This window comes from Mirounga angustirostris, unplaced genomic scaffold, assembly GCF_029215605.1.
Source record: "Mirounga angustirostris isolate CCGP_5_RB_7025 unplaced genomic scaffold, mMirAng1.0.hap1 SCAF_5, whole genome shotgun sequence".
Lineage (NCBI taxonomy): Eukaryota > Metazoa > Chordata > Mammalia > Carnivora > Phocidae > Mirounga > Mirounga angustirostris.
Genome location: NW_026991713.1, coordinates 17,116,354 through 17,135,649, shown reverse-complemented (window position 1 = coordinate 17,135,649; position 19,296 = coordinate 17,116,354). Strand labels below are relative to the sequence as shown.

General features: G+C 36.3%; 1 protein-coding gene across 4 annotated transcripts in view; it reads right to left on the bottom strand.

The window, feature by feature from the left end:
• SLC41A2 (solute carrier family 41 member 2) overlaps window positions 1-19,296 on the bottom strand; it is a 114,099-nt gene that overhangs the window by 26,423 nt on the left and 68,380 nt on the right. For all 4 annotated transcript variants that reach the window (XM_045872696.3, XM_054506859.2, XM_064590695.1 and 1 more), the window contains exons 7-10: window positions 15,447-15,594; window positions 10,178-10,257; window positions 6,898-7,029; window positions 5,332-5,480 (exon numbers count right to left, since the gene is read on the bottom strand). In XM_045872696.3, coding sequence (XP_045728652.1) covers window positions 5,332-5,480; window positions 6,898-7,029; window positions 10,178-10,257; window positions 15,447-15,594 — 509 coding nt within the window. The remainder of the gene's footprint in view (window positions 1-5,331; window positions 5,481-6,897; window positions 7,030-10,177; window positions 10,258-15,446; window positions 15,595-19,296) is intronic.

The following is a 19,296-nucleotide window of genomic DNA, read 5'->3' as shown; positions in this document are numbered from 1 at the left end:
TGCTTGCCCCTGGGCCCTGGGCAAGAACATTTGTAACCGTACAATCCATCACAGCTGCTGACTGTGGTTTGGTGGCCTTCCTGCACATAACAAAAACACATTTGCTAGGTTCCTTCTCATTGCAAGACACATAATAAATTCTTAAACAATGTAATTTGTGACATGTAAGTGGATTTTTAAATTTAGTTTCAAAAAATGTAGCTAGTGTGTGCCAAGGGCAAAATAAGATACAAGATACTTGACCATTCCAAGTCCCAAACAATTTCAAATTCAAGTTGACTTTTTACTTTTCACTTGATGTAAGACGTAGCTATAAGGACAAATTTAGGAAGCTAACATGCTCTGAAAAAACTCTTGTGTTAGAGGCGCCTGAGCGGCTCAGTCAGTTAAGCATGGGACTCTTGATTTTGGCTCACGTCATGATCTCAGGGTTGTAGGATCGAGTCCTGCATGGAGCTCCACACTGGGCGTGGAGCCTGCTTAAGACTCTCTCCCTTTCCCTCTCTCTAAAACAAACAAAAAAACTCTTGTGTTAACATCTGAAATAAAACCTTAATTTTAAAAACTCATTATGAAAAAGTTCAAACATAAACAGAACAGTACAAATTAACCCATACCATTCTCATGTACCATCACTCAGCTTCACCAATGATCAATCATGACGAATACTGCTTTATCTATATACCCCTACCTTTTGTTTTCTCTAGACACCAAGTCATTTCATCTCTAAACGTTTCAGAAAAACCTTATAATTCTGGCTGAATGGTCATAGAATTTGGGGGGGTTGTGTTTTATTTCTCATTGCCTCTTATTTTCAATACCTATGTCACTGAAAGAGAGAAAGCTGGTGTTTATTGAAAGCAAGGAGAAGAAAATTTAGATTTGTCAGTTTTTCTGGCATATCTAGGGCTTAAATACAGTTGTAAACTTTTCTCCTCCCTCCAGTGAAGGAAGAGACGTGGCTGGCAAGATACAGTTATTCGGGGGCAGCCCCCTGGCCCCTATCCCCAGCTGCTCCCACCTCCTAGGCTCTGGCCCGCTCAGCCTGCTCCTTTACAAGGATGCTAAGACCTCCAGTGAGCCTGGGCCAAGCCCCAAACACAACTGTGATCCTAAGCTCCAGCAAGAAATGGCCCTCAAGCCAAAAAAAAAAAAAAAAAAGAGAGAGAGATAGTCATTCAGTTTAACAAACATTAATTGAGCACTAGGGATAGGATGAGGTTAAATGAATAAAAATGAGTAAGTCAAAGATCCCTTCTCTAGAATGAGCGAGACACACATAAACAGATAATGTCGATAAAATGTGGGAAAGCTAGAATAATGATATCCACAGGGTACTATGGGAACAGAATAAGGGCACTCAGACCAAATTAGGTATTCAAACAAGGCTTCCAGGAAGAGAGATCTGAATGCAAAAATACTGCAAATGATTGTTACTATGTTATTATAATAAGTCCAATATGAAGTTTCTTTTAAACAGATTTCCTTCATTTAGTTGGTTAGGGAACTGGGTGGTAGGGGTTGGGAGGGGGAATTCATCAAAGAGTATTAGGAAGAAAGCAAAACACCAAGAATTTAAAAATAACCACTATATAATATCTTGTGAGGAATACCACAGGGAAAAGGGCTTGGTCTCTAGCCTCAAGAAGGTAGGAACCTAAGTGGGAAGAAATTAAACATGCATCAGAAAACCTTTATTATAGAATATTCAATCAAAATACAGAGTTTAGGGATGGGAAGAGTTGACTAAAATATTTGGGTAAGAGCTGGGACTTAAACCAACATTTCGAATATAAATTTACCCCAGATCAGAAAGGGAAGCTAATCGAGTAAGTAATAATAAAATGAGTCTTAAGTGGTCAAGGAGGCTTTGTCTTTAAAAAGTATTTCTTCATTCTGTCCATCTCTGAATTGATTGAAGCAGGCAGGGGAAGGTCTTTTATCTAAACCTCAGTCTCCAAAGAGTTGTCTGTACGTGTGTTTACATGTGTGTCACGTATGTTAGTGTCAGAACATGATGGTTTGATTTGAGCATTTGTAATTGGACTCTAAGCTATTCCACTGGAATAATACACAATGTCAAGTGCATGCAAAAAGATCTACTCTGGCAGGTATCTGATTCTTGGGGGGAAAGTAAAAACCAAAATTCATAAAAATGAAAGTTGTAAAAGATACATAAGAAAATTCAATCAACATTACAAAATTAAAAAAATATTTTCCAATTGTCATCAGAGATCAGTGCCTCACCACTTATAATTCTAATTTTAATAGCAACGACAGCATCAGCTAACACTTAAATAGCATCTACTATGTGGCAAGCTTTATATAATTAACTCATTTAACCTTCAAAATGAGTTATGAGGTAGACACTCTTATTCCTCTCATCTTATACAGGAGGTAACTGAGATACAGAGAGATTAATATTATTCTTTCTTCACCTCCAGTTTTTAAATCTTTACTTGTCAGAATTTAAGTCAGAGGTTAAAAAAAGACATGTAGGATTTCTCGGAGTAGAGGCTGAAATCTAGTATTTTTGTAAGTTCAGAAAAATTACTTATATCCTTCACTGACTCAAGTGAAATGATGTGTGATAGTGTGTTGGCTCAGAGCCATTAACATAAATGTAAAATCAATCCAGGAGGCTAAGAGGTAGAGTTGCAAATAGAAACATGCTCTAAAAATGGCATGTTTATCAACAGACCAAAGAACAATTTCTGAATATTTCCCATGGGACTGAAGAATGCATCTTTTTCATAATACTCACACAGAGATAAATGACCGACCGTATCATATACAAGCAATAAAGGAAGCCAGTGGTGAAAAGCATTTGAAATAACTTTTGTCCCTACTGAGTAGTAGAAAAATATTAGTCCCTAGGTAGAGTTAGTTGCTTTTTCTTCCAAGCTCTGAAAGCACCTTATATGTAGCTATCCCCAGCATCTGTATATTGCAATATAATGTAATTATCTGTTTATGTAGTAGTCTTCCCTCCAGACTATGAGTCCTGGAGGATAGGGTCTGAATGTATTCATCCTAGGATTTAAAATCATCTCTGCATCTAGTAGAATGAAGGTTTATTGGATGAATAAATGAATGATTTGATAGGTGACTTTTAATAAAATCTCAGGCACTACGAAGTATTATAGGAAAGTTTAAAATATCAATGAAGTCATAGGGTGTTTGCTATTTTAAGAGTAGATTCCAGTCTCCTTTGCCTGGCATTTAAGGCCTTTCTACATGGCCCTAATCTACCTTCTTAACCTTCTCTCATCTACTCCCTCCTCCTAGTTATATCCTGGGTATGAATTACTTTCTTCTTCTGACACAAGCTCTGTACTTCATCTCTATGCTTTAAGTCAGTAATCTCCAAAAGTTTTAGATTATTTAGCCCTAGTATAAAATACCTGAGCCTACTTATTTAACACTGTGCTAATATGTTTATTATAAAACAATCATAAAAATAGAAGAAAAAAGACATTTCAAGCAAATGAGGAAAAAATACATAAACAGATGTTTTAATTTTTTCTTCCTGTACACAGTGGATTGCTTTGGATATACTTCACTTTGAAAATCATTGATTTACATGAAAAGAACAAACCTCATAGAGTTTTTGTGAGAATTAAATGAATCAATACATTTAATGCACTTAGAACAGTGCTGGTCATGAAGGCCAAACTTAAATGTTAACTCTTCAAAGAATTATTTGAATACATCTCTTATGAGGTTGGGATTTCTCACTGTAGGAGGCGCTAATCCTATAGAGTTTAGCAAGAAGCCAAGCCTAAGAAGCCAAAATAAAGTAGAAACTTGGAAAGACTGGGTTTATGGAAAATGACTCAAAGGAAAAAAGATGTAATTATTAACCTCAAGAAAAATAAAGTGTACAAAAAGGAAATATAATCATACTATATTATCTGGCTCTATAGTACATGATGTTTACATAGGCCCAATCACACAAACACTGGCTGCAAATTTAACCAAAAATTGTGATATAAGTATATGGAAAAGATGGGGTATTAACACAGCCCCTCAAATCCTCAGTTTTTATTAGCAAAAGGCTAAAGTTTAGGCACGTTACTTAATTTAAAACTTGCAGATACATATCAGAAGAAACAGCTAAAATATTTCAGTGATGATCTCTGAGGAATGTGACTGGAAAGGTAGAACACTTCCTTAAATTTAAAAATTTTTAAATTAGGGTGCCTGGGTGGCTCAGTTGGTTAAGCGACTGCCTTCAGCTCAGGTCGTGGTCCTGGAGTCCTGGGATCGAGTCCCGCATCGGGCTCCCTGCTCGTAGGGAGTCTGCTTCTCCCTCTGACCCTCCCCCCTCTCATGCTCTATCTCATTCTCTCTCTCAAATAAATAAATAAAATCTAAAAAAAAAATTTTTTTTTAATTAATAGCCTCCCACTATTCAGTTTACTATTTAATTTTAAAATTTTGTGTATGTATTACACCAGATTTTTAAAATAAAGTCAATTTTTTTAAATTTTAAAATTAATAGCCTCCCACATAAAGATGGCAAGTTGAGTGTATATGTTCAACTCTACTCTCTCCAGAACTCTCAGTGACATACCAGAGAAAAGATGTAGAAAGGCACAGAAATCTCCCAGAAAGAAGAGAATAAGATCAGAAATTTAATGCAAGAGTTTTGGGAACCAAATAATAAGACTCCAGGGAGAAAGAAGGGAGAAAATGGAGGGAAAAAAAAAATCAAAGAAATAATTCAAAAACTTTTCCTAGAACTGAAGAACATGAATTTTTAGACCAAAAGGGTCAAACAATGTCCAACAAAACAGACAAAGTATATCCAAACCAGGGCATATCAACGTGAAATTTAATAACAAGAGGAAAAAAAGAGATCTTGCAAGCTTCTAGGGAGATAAAAAGAAGTTAAGTACAATGAGATCAGCAGTCTTCTCGATGGTTAACAGAAGTTAAAAGGCAAATGAAGCAAAGCCTTGAAAATTCTAAAAGAAACGATTTTATATCCAGTCAACCTATTCATGTAAAAGCACTTTACAACATGCAAAGGCTTTCATGCACTCTCAGGAATCTATGAGAAAATGTGTTCACATGAAACAAGAGAACCAACCAAAAAAAAGGGGAGGGGGGACATGGAATTCAGGAAACAGGAAATCCAAAGGTTCTATTTATCAGATGATATTAAGAGTGATTATGAGTTTCTTGGTTTTAGGAAGATGAAATCCACACAGGCATACATTTGCTTTTTGAAAATGTTAAAATAGTTCACGTGCTCTTAGATTTACAGAGTTTTGCTTTTACAGCAGTCTGAGGATAAAAGAGATTACAAGAGGTTTTAACTCTTACCTGCAGCACAGCGGCAAGTAAGTACACCACTATGAAGATCACGGTTAAAGAAGTGTGACCACTTTTCATCAAATGAATAGTGTAGAGGAAAATTAAATGTCCAGGAATCACAAGAAGCAGTAGAACCTGAGCAGACTTATTATTCACTCCTGTAGTAGAAAACGTAAAAGTTAAAACAAAATCCTATTTGGGTTACTAATAGGTCACAGTTGTTAAAATTTAAGGATTACTTTCGCATTACTATACTGTATAGCATCACATAAAATTCTGTTGCTAACAATACATTTCATTTCTTTGAAATTCTCATTATATGTCATATGCTAATTGAATGGCAGGAAGTTGATAAAAACTTGCTATGAAGAACACTGGTCAGACTTTAATATCTATCATAATAATAGAAGGAAGACAAAAGAAAAACAAAGTTCTTAAAGCACAGGAATGTTCTAATTTTACGTTTCTTTCAGAGTTCTTTCACTGATATTTCACTGGGCATTTCTGATCCTCATTCAGAAGTCAATAGTAACAAATGTAGTGATCCGAAGGAGCACCTGCACCCCAATGTTTATAGCAGCAATGTCCGTAATAGCCAAACTATGGAAAGAGCCCAGATGTCCACTGACAGATGAATGGATAAACAAGATGTGGTACGTATATACAATGGAATACTACTCAGCCATCAGAAAAAAATGAAATCTTGCCATTTTCAACAAGGTGGGTGGAACTAGAGGGTATTATGCTAAGTGAAATAAGTCAATCAGAGAAAGACAGTTATCATATGATTTCATTCGTATGTGGAATTATGAAACAAAACAGAGGAGCATAGGGGAAGGGAGGGAAAAATAAAACAAGACAGCATCAGAGAGGGAGACAAACCGAGGGAGACTCTTAATCATAGGAAACAAACTGGATGACGGGTATTAAGGAGAGCACTTGATGTAATGAGCACTGGGTGTTATATAAGACTGACAAATCACTGACCTCTACCTCTGAAACTAATAATACACTTTATGTTAATTAACTGAATTAAAATTTTTTAAAAAGTCAATAATAACCTTTATTTTCATCAGAAAAGAAGTGACAAAATTGTGAGGTTTAATACTGCGGTCACAGTTTTTTGGTAGTCACTGCCTGGGTGACACAGGACACTATTCCTTGTTACAGAGGTTTTCCCTCTCCTCCTGTTTGTTTGGGATCAAATGCCTACATTCAGAAAAGCCAAAAGGATTAATATAGGAAAAACAGTATATCTGTCTCTCTAAATCACCTAGCAATGCTTTCCTATGTATATAAGGTTCCTCCTTCCTGACTCATGAACAAGACATCCCAGAGAAAAGGATGAAAAAGAAAAAGTATACAAAGTTCCTCAGCAACTGCACAATTGATACACATGGCTTTCTTTCACTGAGATTTAATGAACATAGTCTACTCTATTTAAAATCTACTCAGGTCTCAGGAATAAAAAAGTCACGTCAAACTGACAAAATATGTGTTCAGCAAATGTTGCCCGTCTCTATTCTCAGAGAATTACTCCTGATACACAATATGTAAAAATCCACAAGCACATACCTGGACCAAAAAAAGTTCTAAATGGGTAGTAACAACCTTTGGGTTCATCAGGCAATTCTCCTGGAATGCTATGTAAATGGAGGTAGGTAGAAATCCTGCTAGCCTGAATGGCCACCAAATTACCACCAATACCTGAAACATAAGGAAAAACAAAGCAGTTATCCTTATATTTTAAACAATTTGCATAAATTCAACCAAAGGCAAAGCTCTTCATGTTATAGCCTGGGCCAATAAAACAAACAAACAAAAAAGAATTCTTCTGAAATGTTGACTTATTTGATGTTGAGGTAGGTATTCCAAAGACATAGAGTCATTGTTATGAAAGACTCATGCATTATTTTTTCAAATCTGACTCACTGACTGAAAGCAGACCAGACTAAATAATTTTTTTTTTTAATTACTACCACAGCCAAGATATAAAGCTAGGTAGCAAGATGTTTAATGCTTACCACCTTAATGAGATGAAAAATAAGTTTGATTTTTTTCAAGTAGAGAAGGCTTGATATTTCTCTTCTCAGGTTACTAAAGAAATTGGTATCAGGGACTGAAAAAAATACTCAAGAAAGTCATCTATCAGCCTCGACTATCCTCTCAAATACTTTACAGACCTGCCCTACAAGAGACAGGAAAGGAATTTCTCTTGGCAAAAAGAACATAAAACCAGATGGAAATCTGGAACTACGCAAAGGAAAGAAGGGTGCTAGAAATGTAAAATAAATCAGAAAATAAAAAAAGATATAATTTTCTCATTTTTAATCTCTTTAAAACAATAACTGGCCATTTAAAGCAAAAATAATAACAATGCATATAGGGCTTATAACAAAGTAAAATGTATGACAAAAAGAGCACATAAGAAAGAGAAGTGAAAATCCAAGTATACTGATGTAAGGTCCTTACCTTTTATGTAAACGGACTAGATTATTATTTGAAAGTATACTGTGATAAAGATATATTAAAAGCCCTAGATCAGTAGTTCCCAAAGTATGGTCTGGGGTCTGAAGGAAGGTTAGTTCTAGAAATCCTAACCAGAAGTCCCAGAAGGAGAGCTTCACAGTGCATATTAGCATGATAAAGGCTTTAAGAAATCCTGTAGTAAAGAAATCTATTTGACCTAATGTTTCCCAAACTTAATTGACCACAAAATCCACTTCTCAAGGTACACTATTAATCTCACAGAACTAGTATTCTTGTGAAATCTATTTCAGAAAATGCTACTAGTTCTGAGATGTTAATAGTGTTAAAAGATATCCTTGTCACAATATCAACACTGATATGCCTTACTTTAAACAAAATGTGTATTTTTGTAGCTAATAAAACAGATAAATTAGCAGTTATGGGGGGGAGGGGGGGAAGCACAGGCTTTGGAATCAAGCAGATCTGGATTTAAATGCTGAGTTACCACTTACTAGATGTGAGATGTTGGACACATTACTTTCTTATTGTGAGGATGAAATGATATAACATGCATAAAAGACCTGCACGTTATCTGGCACACAGTAGGTACTCACTAATTATCAAATGATGGTGGTGATGATGGTGTGTTAATTAGGGACCCTTTAAATCGTGCATCCTCTAGCACATTTAAAATGAAATTCAATTCTCAAAAGTTCCACCTTTTTTGAGAACCATGGAATGAATCTTCTCTATCAATGTTTTTAATGAGTGGAATTTAACATAAAGTGAGCTCACTGTGATATTCAACTAGGAGACTCACTTACTGAGATACAAAGATTTTACTACCATGGATACCATGGCTTCCAAGAAGAGTACTCCAGGGAAGCTCTAGAATTGTTTCTTACATAAGGTGAAATAACAGAAACACTGATTCAAACCTCACTAATGATGGGGTTGTTATAATTTAAATTTTTCACTGAAATGTTGGACAATATAGCTCTAACAGTATTGGTGGTGGTATTTATGCTGGTGACTTCATCAACTAATATTCACTGAAGAGGATTTGAACAGGTGGAAGAAAAGCAGTAATCATTCCAGGCAATGAAAATTAGGACTTTGTCGGGCCACGAAATAGGAATCTGGTTAGAAAGATAAAGGAAAAAGTTGTACACATCCAAGAGCATATAGAGGGCTTTGAAAGCAAATCAGAAGAATTCAAACTTGATTTGACAGGCAGGAGGAAATCACTGATAAGTTCATCATCTTAAGACTGAAGTAATAAAAACAATGTTTAAGGAAGACTAGCCTGCTGGTGACAGTTAATTGACATTGAACAGGGAGTGGGTCAGGAAAGCTACTTTATTACTTCAATGATGGCTTAAGTAAGACATTAGCAGACTATAATGCTGAGACATTCTTATACAAATAAGTGAACAAGTGAATTATGTTAATGGACAAATCGATGAGGTTTGGTCATTGTCTATTCAGAGAGGATGAAGGGCTGGGTTGATAGTTCCATGATTTTAAGGGTGGATGATGGGGGGACAGTGGCACCAGGAAAATTGGAAAGGGGATCTAGGGGGGAAATTTCTTCATGGACATTTTATAGCTACACAAAAATGTAAATGTTCAATTGAAATTTTAGGTATGAAGTTAGAGTTTGGGGAACTTGCCTTCATATAATATATTTTATTACATATAAATATACAAAAGCAATTTATATAAATGTGTAGCACATCCTGTGACATGTTTTCCCTCAGGTAGAATTACTTTTTAAATTATATTGGTGTAAGCTGTACTAAAATCCAATATAATGACAGCCAGCCCAAAAGTCAGTATGACTAGATTAAAATGATCTTACTAAATGGAATTCATACCAAAAAACCCTGTGAACCTAAATATTATAATTCCCATTTTATAGGTAAGAAAAAAATATAAGGCAGATCTTAAAGGGATCCACAGAGGAGTGACAGATTTTAATGAACTGAATTGACTTAAGCAATGCTTAAACCTAGCTAACTCTAATTGATCCACAAAAATTGACAGGGGCAGCAGCAAACCATGAGATAGCAGATAAACCCAAAGTAAATGATAATCCAGAACTGAAATACCATATTTTGCCGCACTAATCTTAAAAATCAAGGGTGCTTGACTCTCAAACCAATATGAAGTAGTAAGAGTAAGAAACAGTTCTTTTCAAAACTAGGTTGTACATACTGAGAACAGGGAATGTCATTTCTACCATGAACACCAACCTGGGGGTGGCGGGAGAATGGAAGGGAGGGGGAGATACACCTCTTAAAATCTGAACCCTAAAATTCCTGTTCCCAACTAAGAGTACATATAATGATTTGATACCATTGTGAAAAGTATATCTAATTCTTACCATTAATAACTGGTGTGTAAACTACAATCCCAACCAAGTTTGGATCAGATACAGTTGTGTCCAGAATAAGGCCCCCAATGCTGAAAGACAGAAAATCATATAATTTAGGGAAGAGGAAAGAAATGTACTAATTTTAAGCTGCTCTTTACATACAAACACTTCTACTCTAAAAAAAAATTTTTTTTAGACATTTAAAAAATAGAGTAAAAAGGAAAAATACTTCAAGTAAAAATCAATGTCAACAGTGAAATGTTGAAAATAAAACATGGAATAAGCTATAGCCCTACATGTTAGGGCTCTCTTTCTGATCTCCAAGATATGTTCCTTATAAAAAGGAAAAGAATATGCTTTAGGTGCATTGAAATGTCTGGAAGGATATATAAGAAATTATTAACAATGTCTATCTCTGGGTGGAGGGACTGACAGAAGACTGATGGTTATTTTATATCCTTCTGTATTTACTAATTTTTTAAGACCATGTGCATTTATTGCTCTTACAATTTAAAAAATAGGTCGTTATTTATTTTTTTTTAAGCAAGCTCTACAACCCAACATGGGGCTTGAACTCACAACTCTGAGTCCAAGATCAAGAATCTCATACTCGGGGCGCCTGGGTGGCTCAGTTGGTTAAGCGACTGCCTTCGGCTCAGGTCATGATCCTGGAGTCCCGGGATCGAGTTCCGCATCGGGCTCCCTGCTCAGCAGGGAGTCTGCTTCTCCCTCTACCAACTTGAGCCAGCCAGGTGCCCCTAAAAAATAGTTTTTAAAAGAGTATTTCTTCATATTTGAAATCAGCAAGGCATCAGAGGGATCATTTTTATTGTGTGAAAACTAGATAGGTGTAGCATCTTATCACTGGAAAATTAAAATAATGAGTTGTAGCCATAGAAAGAGCTGATTTTGAGGACAGAGGTCTGGAAAAATAATATACAGTTACATAGTAGCAAGCCATATACTCTGAATGTCTTGATGGAGCTTGGAGATTTTTTAAGTGTCCAAGACCAATACCAATTGGTAAACTTCAGCTTCTTGGTCTAAGTCCTATAAAACACTGCCAGTCCCTATACTCCATGGGATCCTGTTGCCTAAATCTTCTAGGAAAATGCAATCTACATTACAGAAAAATAAACCCCATGTTATCAGAGAATGGGGTTGAAATATCAGATCAAATGTTCTACCACTACCTGATAGTTAACATTAGGAACTTATTAAATATTAATTTTTTAGTAAAATAAATGAATTGTGGCTTACTATGCCTAAATTACTAGGATGTCCCATTAAAAGTTACACTGTAAAGTCCCAAAGTAGTCATCCTTAGCAGTATTTTAATATTTAATATTTAAGCTCTAATTTTAAAAATATATATATTTCATAGAACAAAACTAGTTATGTGTCAAAGAATAAATTTCTATGCCAGAACACATAGGTTCATGCTGTGACCATAACATGAACACTTGCTAAAACACATCTTAAAATGTTTTTATGACCCAGGTAATAAAATATTATAGAAAAATTAGAAAAGACAAAAAGAAGAAAATAAGAATCAACCTCAGTGCTATCACTCAGCGTTATACTGTTAGCATCTTGGTATATAGCCTCCCAGACATTTTTAAACACGTAGATTTTTAAAAATAAAAACTCACATTGTAAAAGTAGTTCTCTCTTCACTTTTATTAAATTTTATTCTTATCGAATAAACATATGTACATTATTTAAAAAGTGAAAGTACCACAAAGTTTAATAGTCCCCAACCCCCACCCCCAGCACCTGTTCTCCACTATCAATTCTTTTCAACTTCTTTAGCTGTTTCTTCTGGTGTTTAATGCTATATTTCTAAGTAACATGTTTATACTGTGATTTCTTGATTTTAATTTTAGACATTAACCTAATGACCTCCACTGTGACAGATGAGGATTTAATCTCACTTGTCCTTCCCCTCGCCACTTTGGATCCTTCATAATTCTCTTCCTCCCCTTATCCGGCCAACTTGGTTATATAATTTTGGGTGAAAAAGATTTAGGGTTTACTTTATTATAACAATGGAATCATTATTCACAACTGAGCCACCAAGTGTATTATTAGATTTCCTCACTTTTACTTGTTGCTTTGGCCCATATTTTTCCTAATTTTGGGGGTACTTATTACTAATTTGGTTTCAACTTTCTAACAAAGTTAGTGAAATGCCTCTGAATACAGTCAAACTCATCAGGTAACTGATCAATTCCACTTTTGTTTCTTAGAGACATTCCTCCTTAAGTCCTCTGTCCTCCTGCCAACCTGGATGGTGGCCTCTAGGCCTACTACATGGCTGTCACCCTGCACCTTCCCTTCAGTTTCCCACGCTGGGTTTTGGTCTGTGTGCCATGACCAAGTCCCAACATTTCATAGGACCCTATTGCCTGAATCTTGTAGGAAAAAGCAATCTACATCACAGAAAAATGAATCACATGCTCTCATGGAATGGAATGGGTTTCCTCATTCCTGTGTCACCTTCTTTCTTGATTTATTTCTTCATTTTGATAGACCATATCTTCTACTAGCATTTATAGGAAAGGGCATATGGGAAGCAAACTTTTTGAGATCCTGCATGTCTGAAAATTCCTTGATTCCACCTAACATTTGGTTGACACGACAACCACACCTTATGTTCAAATTACTCTCCCTTGAAAATTTTGAAGGAATAACTTTAGATGTTGCTATTGGACATCACTCAGATTCCCAATGCTTTATATATAACTCATCTTTTTTCTCTAGAATATTTTGGGATTTGTAGTAATGTCCTTTGATTTGGGTCTCTCCTGCTATTCACTGTGCTAGGTACTCAATGGGCCCTTTCAATCTGGAAGCCCATGGTCTTCAGTCCTGGGGAATTTTCTTATATTATTTCTTCAATCATTTCTTCTTATTGTTTGCCTCCAGGTGCCCACCTCTGTTTTCTGCTCTATTTTCCAGAACAGTTCCTCAGCTCTATCTTCTAACTTTTCTGAATCTTTTGTTTCTGCTATTTATATATATTCTTTTTTTTTTTTTTTAAGATTTTATTTATTTAGGGGCGCCTGGGTGGCTCAGTCAGTTAAGCATCTGCCTTCCGCTCAGGTCATGATCCCGGGGTCCTGGGATCGAGCCCCACATTGGGCTCCCTGTTTCTCCCTCTCGCTCTGTCCTTGCCCCTGGGCTCATGCTCTCTCTCTCTCTCCCTCTCAAATAGATAACAATCTCTTAGAAGATTTTATTTATTTATTTATTTGAGAGAGAGTGAGCAGGAGGAGGAGCAGAGGGAGAGTGACAAGCAGACTTCTTGCTGAGCACAGAGTCCAACGTGGGGCTCAATCCCAGGACCCTGAGATCACGACCTTCGCCAAAATCAAGTCCGTCGCTTAACTGACTGAGCCACTCAGGTGCCCCTGTATAGTCTTCATTCCCAAGAGCTCTTCCTATTTTTCAAATCCTCCTTATTAGAGCATTCTGTTCTTGCATTATGGATGCCATAGATTCTCCTACTGCTGTGAGGACACTGATGAGTTTTTTGAGGTCTTTCAACTCCCCTGCACTTTCTTTGAATACCATTTTTCTGCTTTCTGTCTTTCATGTTAGAAGCCTTAATCAAACGTCTGGGGATCCTTTTGCTGTCCACTCCCCTGGAAGGGGCACTGCAGAGCACACTTGGAGCTCTCTGTGTACAGAGGCAGAGCTCGTCAGCAGGTAGGCCTTCTGAAGAAGCATCAGGTGGCCAAGCAGCTCGCTCACTAAAGGACCCACAAGGGTCAATATCCACAAGTTTTTCCTCTGTGCTGTTGAGTTTCCCCAGAAAAGAATTATTCTAATTTTTTTTGCCCGGGGGTAGAGGCCTGACTGCCAGCATTCCAGGAGCAAAGAAAAGGAAGTGGGATAGGGGTTTTCACTGTTCAGCATCTAGATTTTCACTTAATCTTATTTTTCCTACAGTGTGTAACCCACGCCTCACGTGTGCAGGTGTTTCCAAGTCCACAGCCTCTCTGATTCAGTTTCTGAGTTAATTCTTGTCTTCTGCCAAGGTGGGAGGGAGCGGTCACCTGGGTGGTCAAGCTGCAGAAGGGCTTTTAGGATCTAATTGCTTCTTACATAAACTTTCAACATCTTCTTCATTTTGGCTCTAAGAAGTACTTAGTGCCTCTATTTCCTCCTCCTTTTTGGGTTTCTGAGGCTCAGATCTCAGATCCGCCTGCTCCTTATGGGTGTCTTCTGGCCCTGCAGGAGGTTAGGTTTTAGCTTTTTCCATTTTGCTAGTTCAGTTAAAAATCATCCAATTCCTGGGGCACCTGGGTGGCTCAGTCATTAAGTGTCTGCCTTCGGCTCAGGTCATGATCCCAGGGTCCTGGGATCGAGCCCCGCACTGGGCTCCCTGCTCCGCGGGAAGCCTGCTTCTCCCTCTCCCACTCCCCCTGCTTGTGTTCCCTCTCGTGCTGTCTCTCTCTCTCTCTGTCAAATAAATAAATAAAATCTTAAAAAAAAAAAATCATCCGATTCCTATTTTACTAATTCTGTCGAATCTTGCACCTGCTGGCCTCTCTGCTCCCCTTCTGTCTTTGTGGTTTACAGCTTTTCTGTTCTATTACTGTCATTTTAGTAGTTTCAGGAAGGAAGAAGATAAATGTGTGTCAATATACCATGTTTAACAGGAAATTCATACTCTCTTCTAGCTTGCTCTTTTCACCAAATGTACAGTGAACATCTTTCCATGTCAATAAAAATGTTGCAATGTTATTTTTAGTGGCTAATACTCCATTTTGTGACTACACTACAATTTATTTGACCGATACCTGGTTGCCAGACCTCTAAGGTGGTCTCTTTCTTTTTTGTTGTTAAAAATTCCACTGTGATGAGGATCCTTACAACTTGATCTTTTGCAAATATCCTTAATTATATCCTGTGTCCTGTTGGAGTGGATGTAGTCAAATGGTATGTCCATTTCTAAGGCTTCCTGATACTTATGTGAATAACTTACTATTAAAAATAAGTAAAGTCAGGTTAACACATAAACACACACAGAGAGAGAGACACCACTAAACCTTACTCATCAATCTGGTAAGGATTTGATTGGAAAAAAGTCTGAAACTGGTCTACTGATTTCAGTAACTCCTGGGGCTAATATCCCTATTACCTGTGATAATAAAGACCTGGCTATATAAGATTATTGAACCAAGAAATAAAAACAGGCTGCTGATGTTTTAGTATATACACAGATATGGGCATATAGAACACACGCACACACACACATTTTAATACTAACCTACTTATAATCATAGCTGTTATGACAGGCTCCCAGCCTGAGTGGAGAACTGTCCTTGTAGCTGGATGTTTGGCAGCTATTATAATCCAGATAGGAGTTAGAGCCAAGAAAAAGACACCAACTAACGGAGAAATGTAGTAATAGTTGTCTAAAATTAAAAAAGAGACAACATTTCAATCTCTCTTCTAATCATGTAGCAAATGTAGATATTAAAAGTATAAGTTTCCCGGGAGATAGGATATTATCCCACATATTCACAGGCTATATATTTTCTCTAAACTTCACACAAATTTAAAACTATAGATAAGGTAAAAATATTAAATACTGTAACTGAAAACGAGTACATTAATTCAATAAACATTTATTGAAATAGCTATCTGAGCTGGATGAGAATTGCACTAATAACAGTAAGGGCAACAACAGTAAAAAAGCCAATATTTATTTGGCTATTATTTACCAAGTACTGTGCTAAATGCTTTTTAGGCATCATCTCATGTGACTGTCCTCACAAGTATGAGGTAGATACAGCCATTTCTATTTTATGGAGAAACTGAAGCTTAGGAGCTTAAGAATACGGCTAAGAATAGCAAGAGTCAGGAGAAGGCAGCATCTGACACCAAAGTTAGTAACTCTTAACTCTAAAGTCAAATGGGATATTATTTTTACCCACAAGGATCTTTATAGTACAAGCATTCCAAGGAATATTGGCCAATCAATTGATAATAGATATCCCCCCAATACTAAAGAGTGTTCCAAGCTCTAAAATAAAATAGAAAAACTAAGTTTAATAAAGGTAAACACCTCTCTTCACTGCTGAACTTCTCAGAACCCTTCATAAGCTAAGACAGAACACAGTACAATGTGTTAACCATAGTTTGGCCAGACCACCTAGTTTCCACATCTCGGTGTTATAACCTACCTTGGACAAGAAATTTCACTTCTATAAACTTCAATTTCCTTATGTATAAAATGGCAATAATAACAGTACCTATTTCATGGAGTTATTGTGAGTCTTAAAATAATGAGTACATGTAAGTAGAATAGTACCCAGGCAGCTAGCTAACATTCACTGAACACTTACTATCATCATAATTGCCATTGCCACTATCATTAACATCTCGCTATTTGGAACACACTGAGATAGCAGATTGCCAGGACTTTTTTATAACCCCTTTGTGGTAAACTGTCTTACTTGATCACAATTATTCATTCTCTCTCCATTCTTGTTATGTTTCCCTGTAGAGTGAATATATTTCTCTGCCTCATTGACTTTGGGCTTAGCTATTTGTCTTGCTTTGTAGACATGCTGTATGTCACCTCTGAACAAAATTTTAAGTGCTTTCAGAAATGACTAGAATAGATAGAGATATATGGGTAGATATTAGCAGTCTTCAGACACTAGACAACAAGCACTGCAAGACTGTGATTCTTGAGAGAAGGGAAAGAAATGAGATAAGCCCTATGACAGCCTCAGCTTTTGACTAAAGCTGTGTCCCAGACCACAGTGCAGGAAGGGAAAACTCCAGCAGAGTAAGGCTAGGGCAGCAGGAATTTATAGGATAAAATACTGCAGAAGAGGAAGCTCTCAGAGACAGAGCTTGTGAACTGAATACTAAGCCATGCATGCATAGGGTTAACTCCACAAGGCTAGGTCAAGAATAATTGTGTAGTTGTAAGCTGAAAAATTCCCAGAGTTTACAGAGGACTGGAAGTCATTCAAAAGCCAATCCTGTAGAGAGGAGAGGCCTCTTCAAACATTGAGAACATTCATTAAAGACCTGAGAAGAGTCACATCTCAGTAGTAGGACCAGCCCTAGTGTAAAGTCTACTCAAGATTGGCTCCATAAAGCTTGAAACCAAGACTTGTAAGGCTCAAGCTAATCTACAATTAACTGCCTACAAGAACAAAGTCAAACACGTTGTAAAGAAAAACAAAACAATTGAGCACTTAATGTTATTACATTCACAATGTCTAGCATCCAACCAAAAATTATTTTGAAGTGTCTGGAATAATATTTAGTCACATTTACAAACTTAGTTAAATACCCTAAGACATTCTATTGACCATAGACATTTCTCATGTCTCTCAAAAGTTTCCAAGTACTTAAGATAATCTTTATAAATCTAATAAATTAAATGTACAAATATGGCAAGTCTTTAAGTTTTCATAAATATTCATATAATGCATACAATTTTGGAATATTTATATTTAAAAGTCACAAGAATAAGTCAATTACTTAATTACAAATTTAAGATAGAATTAGAAGACTGACATGTTTCTCTGATGGGCTAAGTTACAAGTATATTTGAAAATATATGTTTTGCCTCTTTAGCATAAAACCATTAATACCATGAATTTGATTCTCAAATATTTTTATACTTAATTCTAAATATCTCCAGGAATAAAATTTGCCTACCCCTTCTTGAAAGAGTAACACCATCCCAAAACATTTTTGGTAATACCATTTTAGCTGATCAAGGTGTTACTAAATTTTTCTGGCACCTCACAAAATTCTTCAATCTTTATCCAGAATCTTATCTTTGATTGAACTTTGTATTTCCTCATCTTAAGATATTTAAAGATCTCTCACCTATGACTAAAAATGTTTGAACCAGCTAGAAACTCAGAAAAGTAAGGATGGAACAGCTAAAGTGGTTCAAATTGCTGTGATTCCATTTAACTGCCAAACATAATAGCCACCTTTCTGATTCATGGCTTGTACCTTCTATTAGATTATGGGTGGCGTTTTGCAAAAACTTTACATAATTTCATTAACAACATTCATTATTCTTACCCTAAATTCTTCTGAAATATGTAGCTGCTATAAGTGACACTCTTATATGTCAGCTGTTTGTGTGTGAGCAAAAAAGGGCCATGGTAAGTTATCAATTTTTTTTAAATGCCCTCCCTTATAACTATCAGAATGTTCTCACTAAATTGACCTTCCAGGAATCACTCTAAACTAAGATGGTGAGTGCTGAAAATCTCTGAAGAAGACTGACATGCAAGATAGATTTAGATTCTACTCATATCACCACTCACATCCAGGCAGTGATATTCTAGAAGGCCCGGTAAATAACCAGCTGGCATCCCTGTTAGTTTCCACAGACTGAAGCAACCTGAGGCTGACCCTGACTCTGCTCTTATGGCTTCAACTAAGCCATCTTTTTAACCTCGAAGAATGAGAAATCAATCAATGTTCTGCTTCTCAGATCTTGCCTAAAAAGAGAAAAGCTGACAGTTTTTCAAATCAATAACATCATGTACATCCCAGAATTAGATAGCCATGTAGTTATAAATAATTGAAGAAGAGTTTTTAAAATCCTCTTAAAAGTATGCAAACAAGAAGAAAGAAAGGGCAGCAATCATTGTGTACAGGTATTTTGGTTCCTGGCCTAACTTCTTCCTTTTAATAGCTTTTTTAAAATTACTATTGTTTAAACATTACCATATGAATGAATGCCTTTATATCTTCTTGGCAAGTCATACCAAAGCATATCATAGTCCAGAGCTTAGATTACCTTCTAAACTAACTTTCAATTTTTGCTTCTATTTCAAGACCTTTCCTAGCCATATGCTGCCATTTTAACTTTTCTGTAGGGATACTAATCCCCTGATACTTTCTGCTAAGGCAAGATACTCTTCCAATATTTCCCTAATACTATGTCCCCACTGAAAGGGTCATTTTTTTGGTTACAATCTATTCTGTTATTGGACAAAGAATATAGCAACATCATTCAGAAAGATATCTATCTTCTATTTCCATGTGTGTACCACTTCCTGAATAGCTTCTACTCACATTAACTGGATAGCTTTCAAAAGAAATAAAGCATTTCACCAAGTGTTATT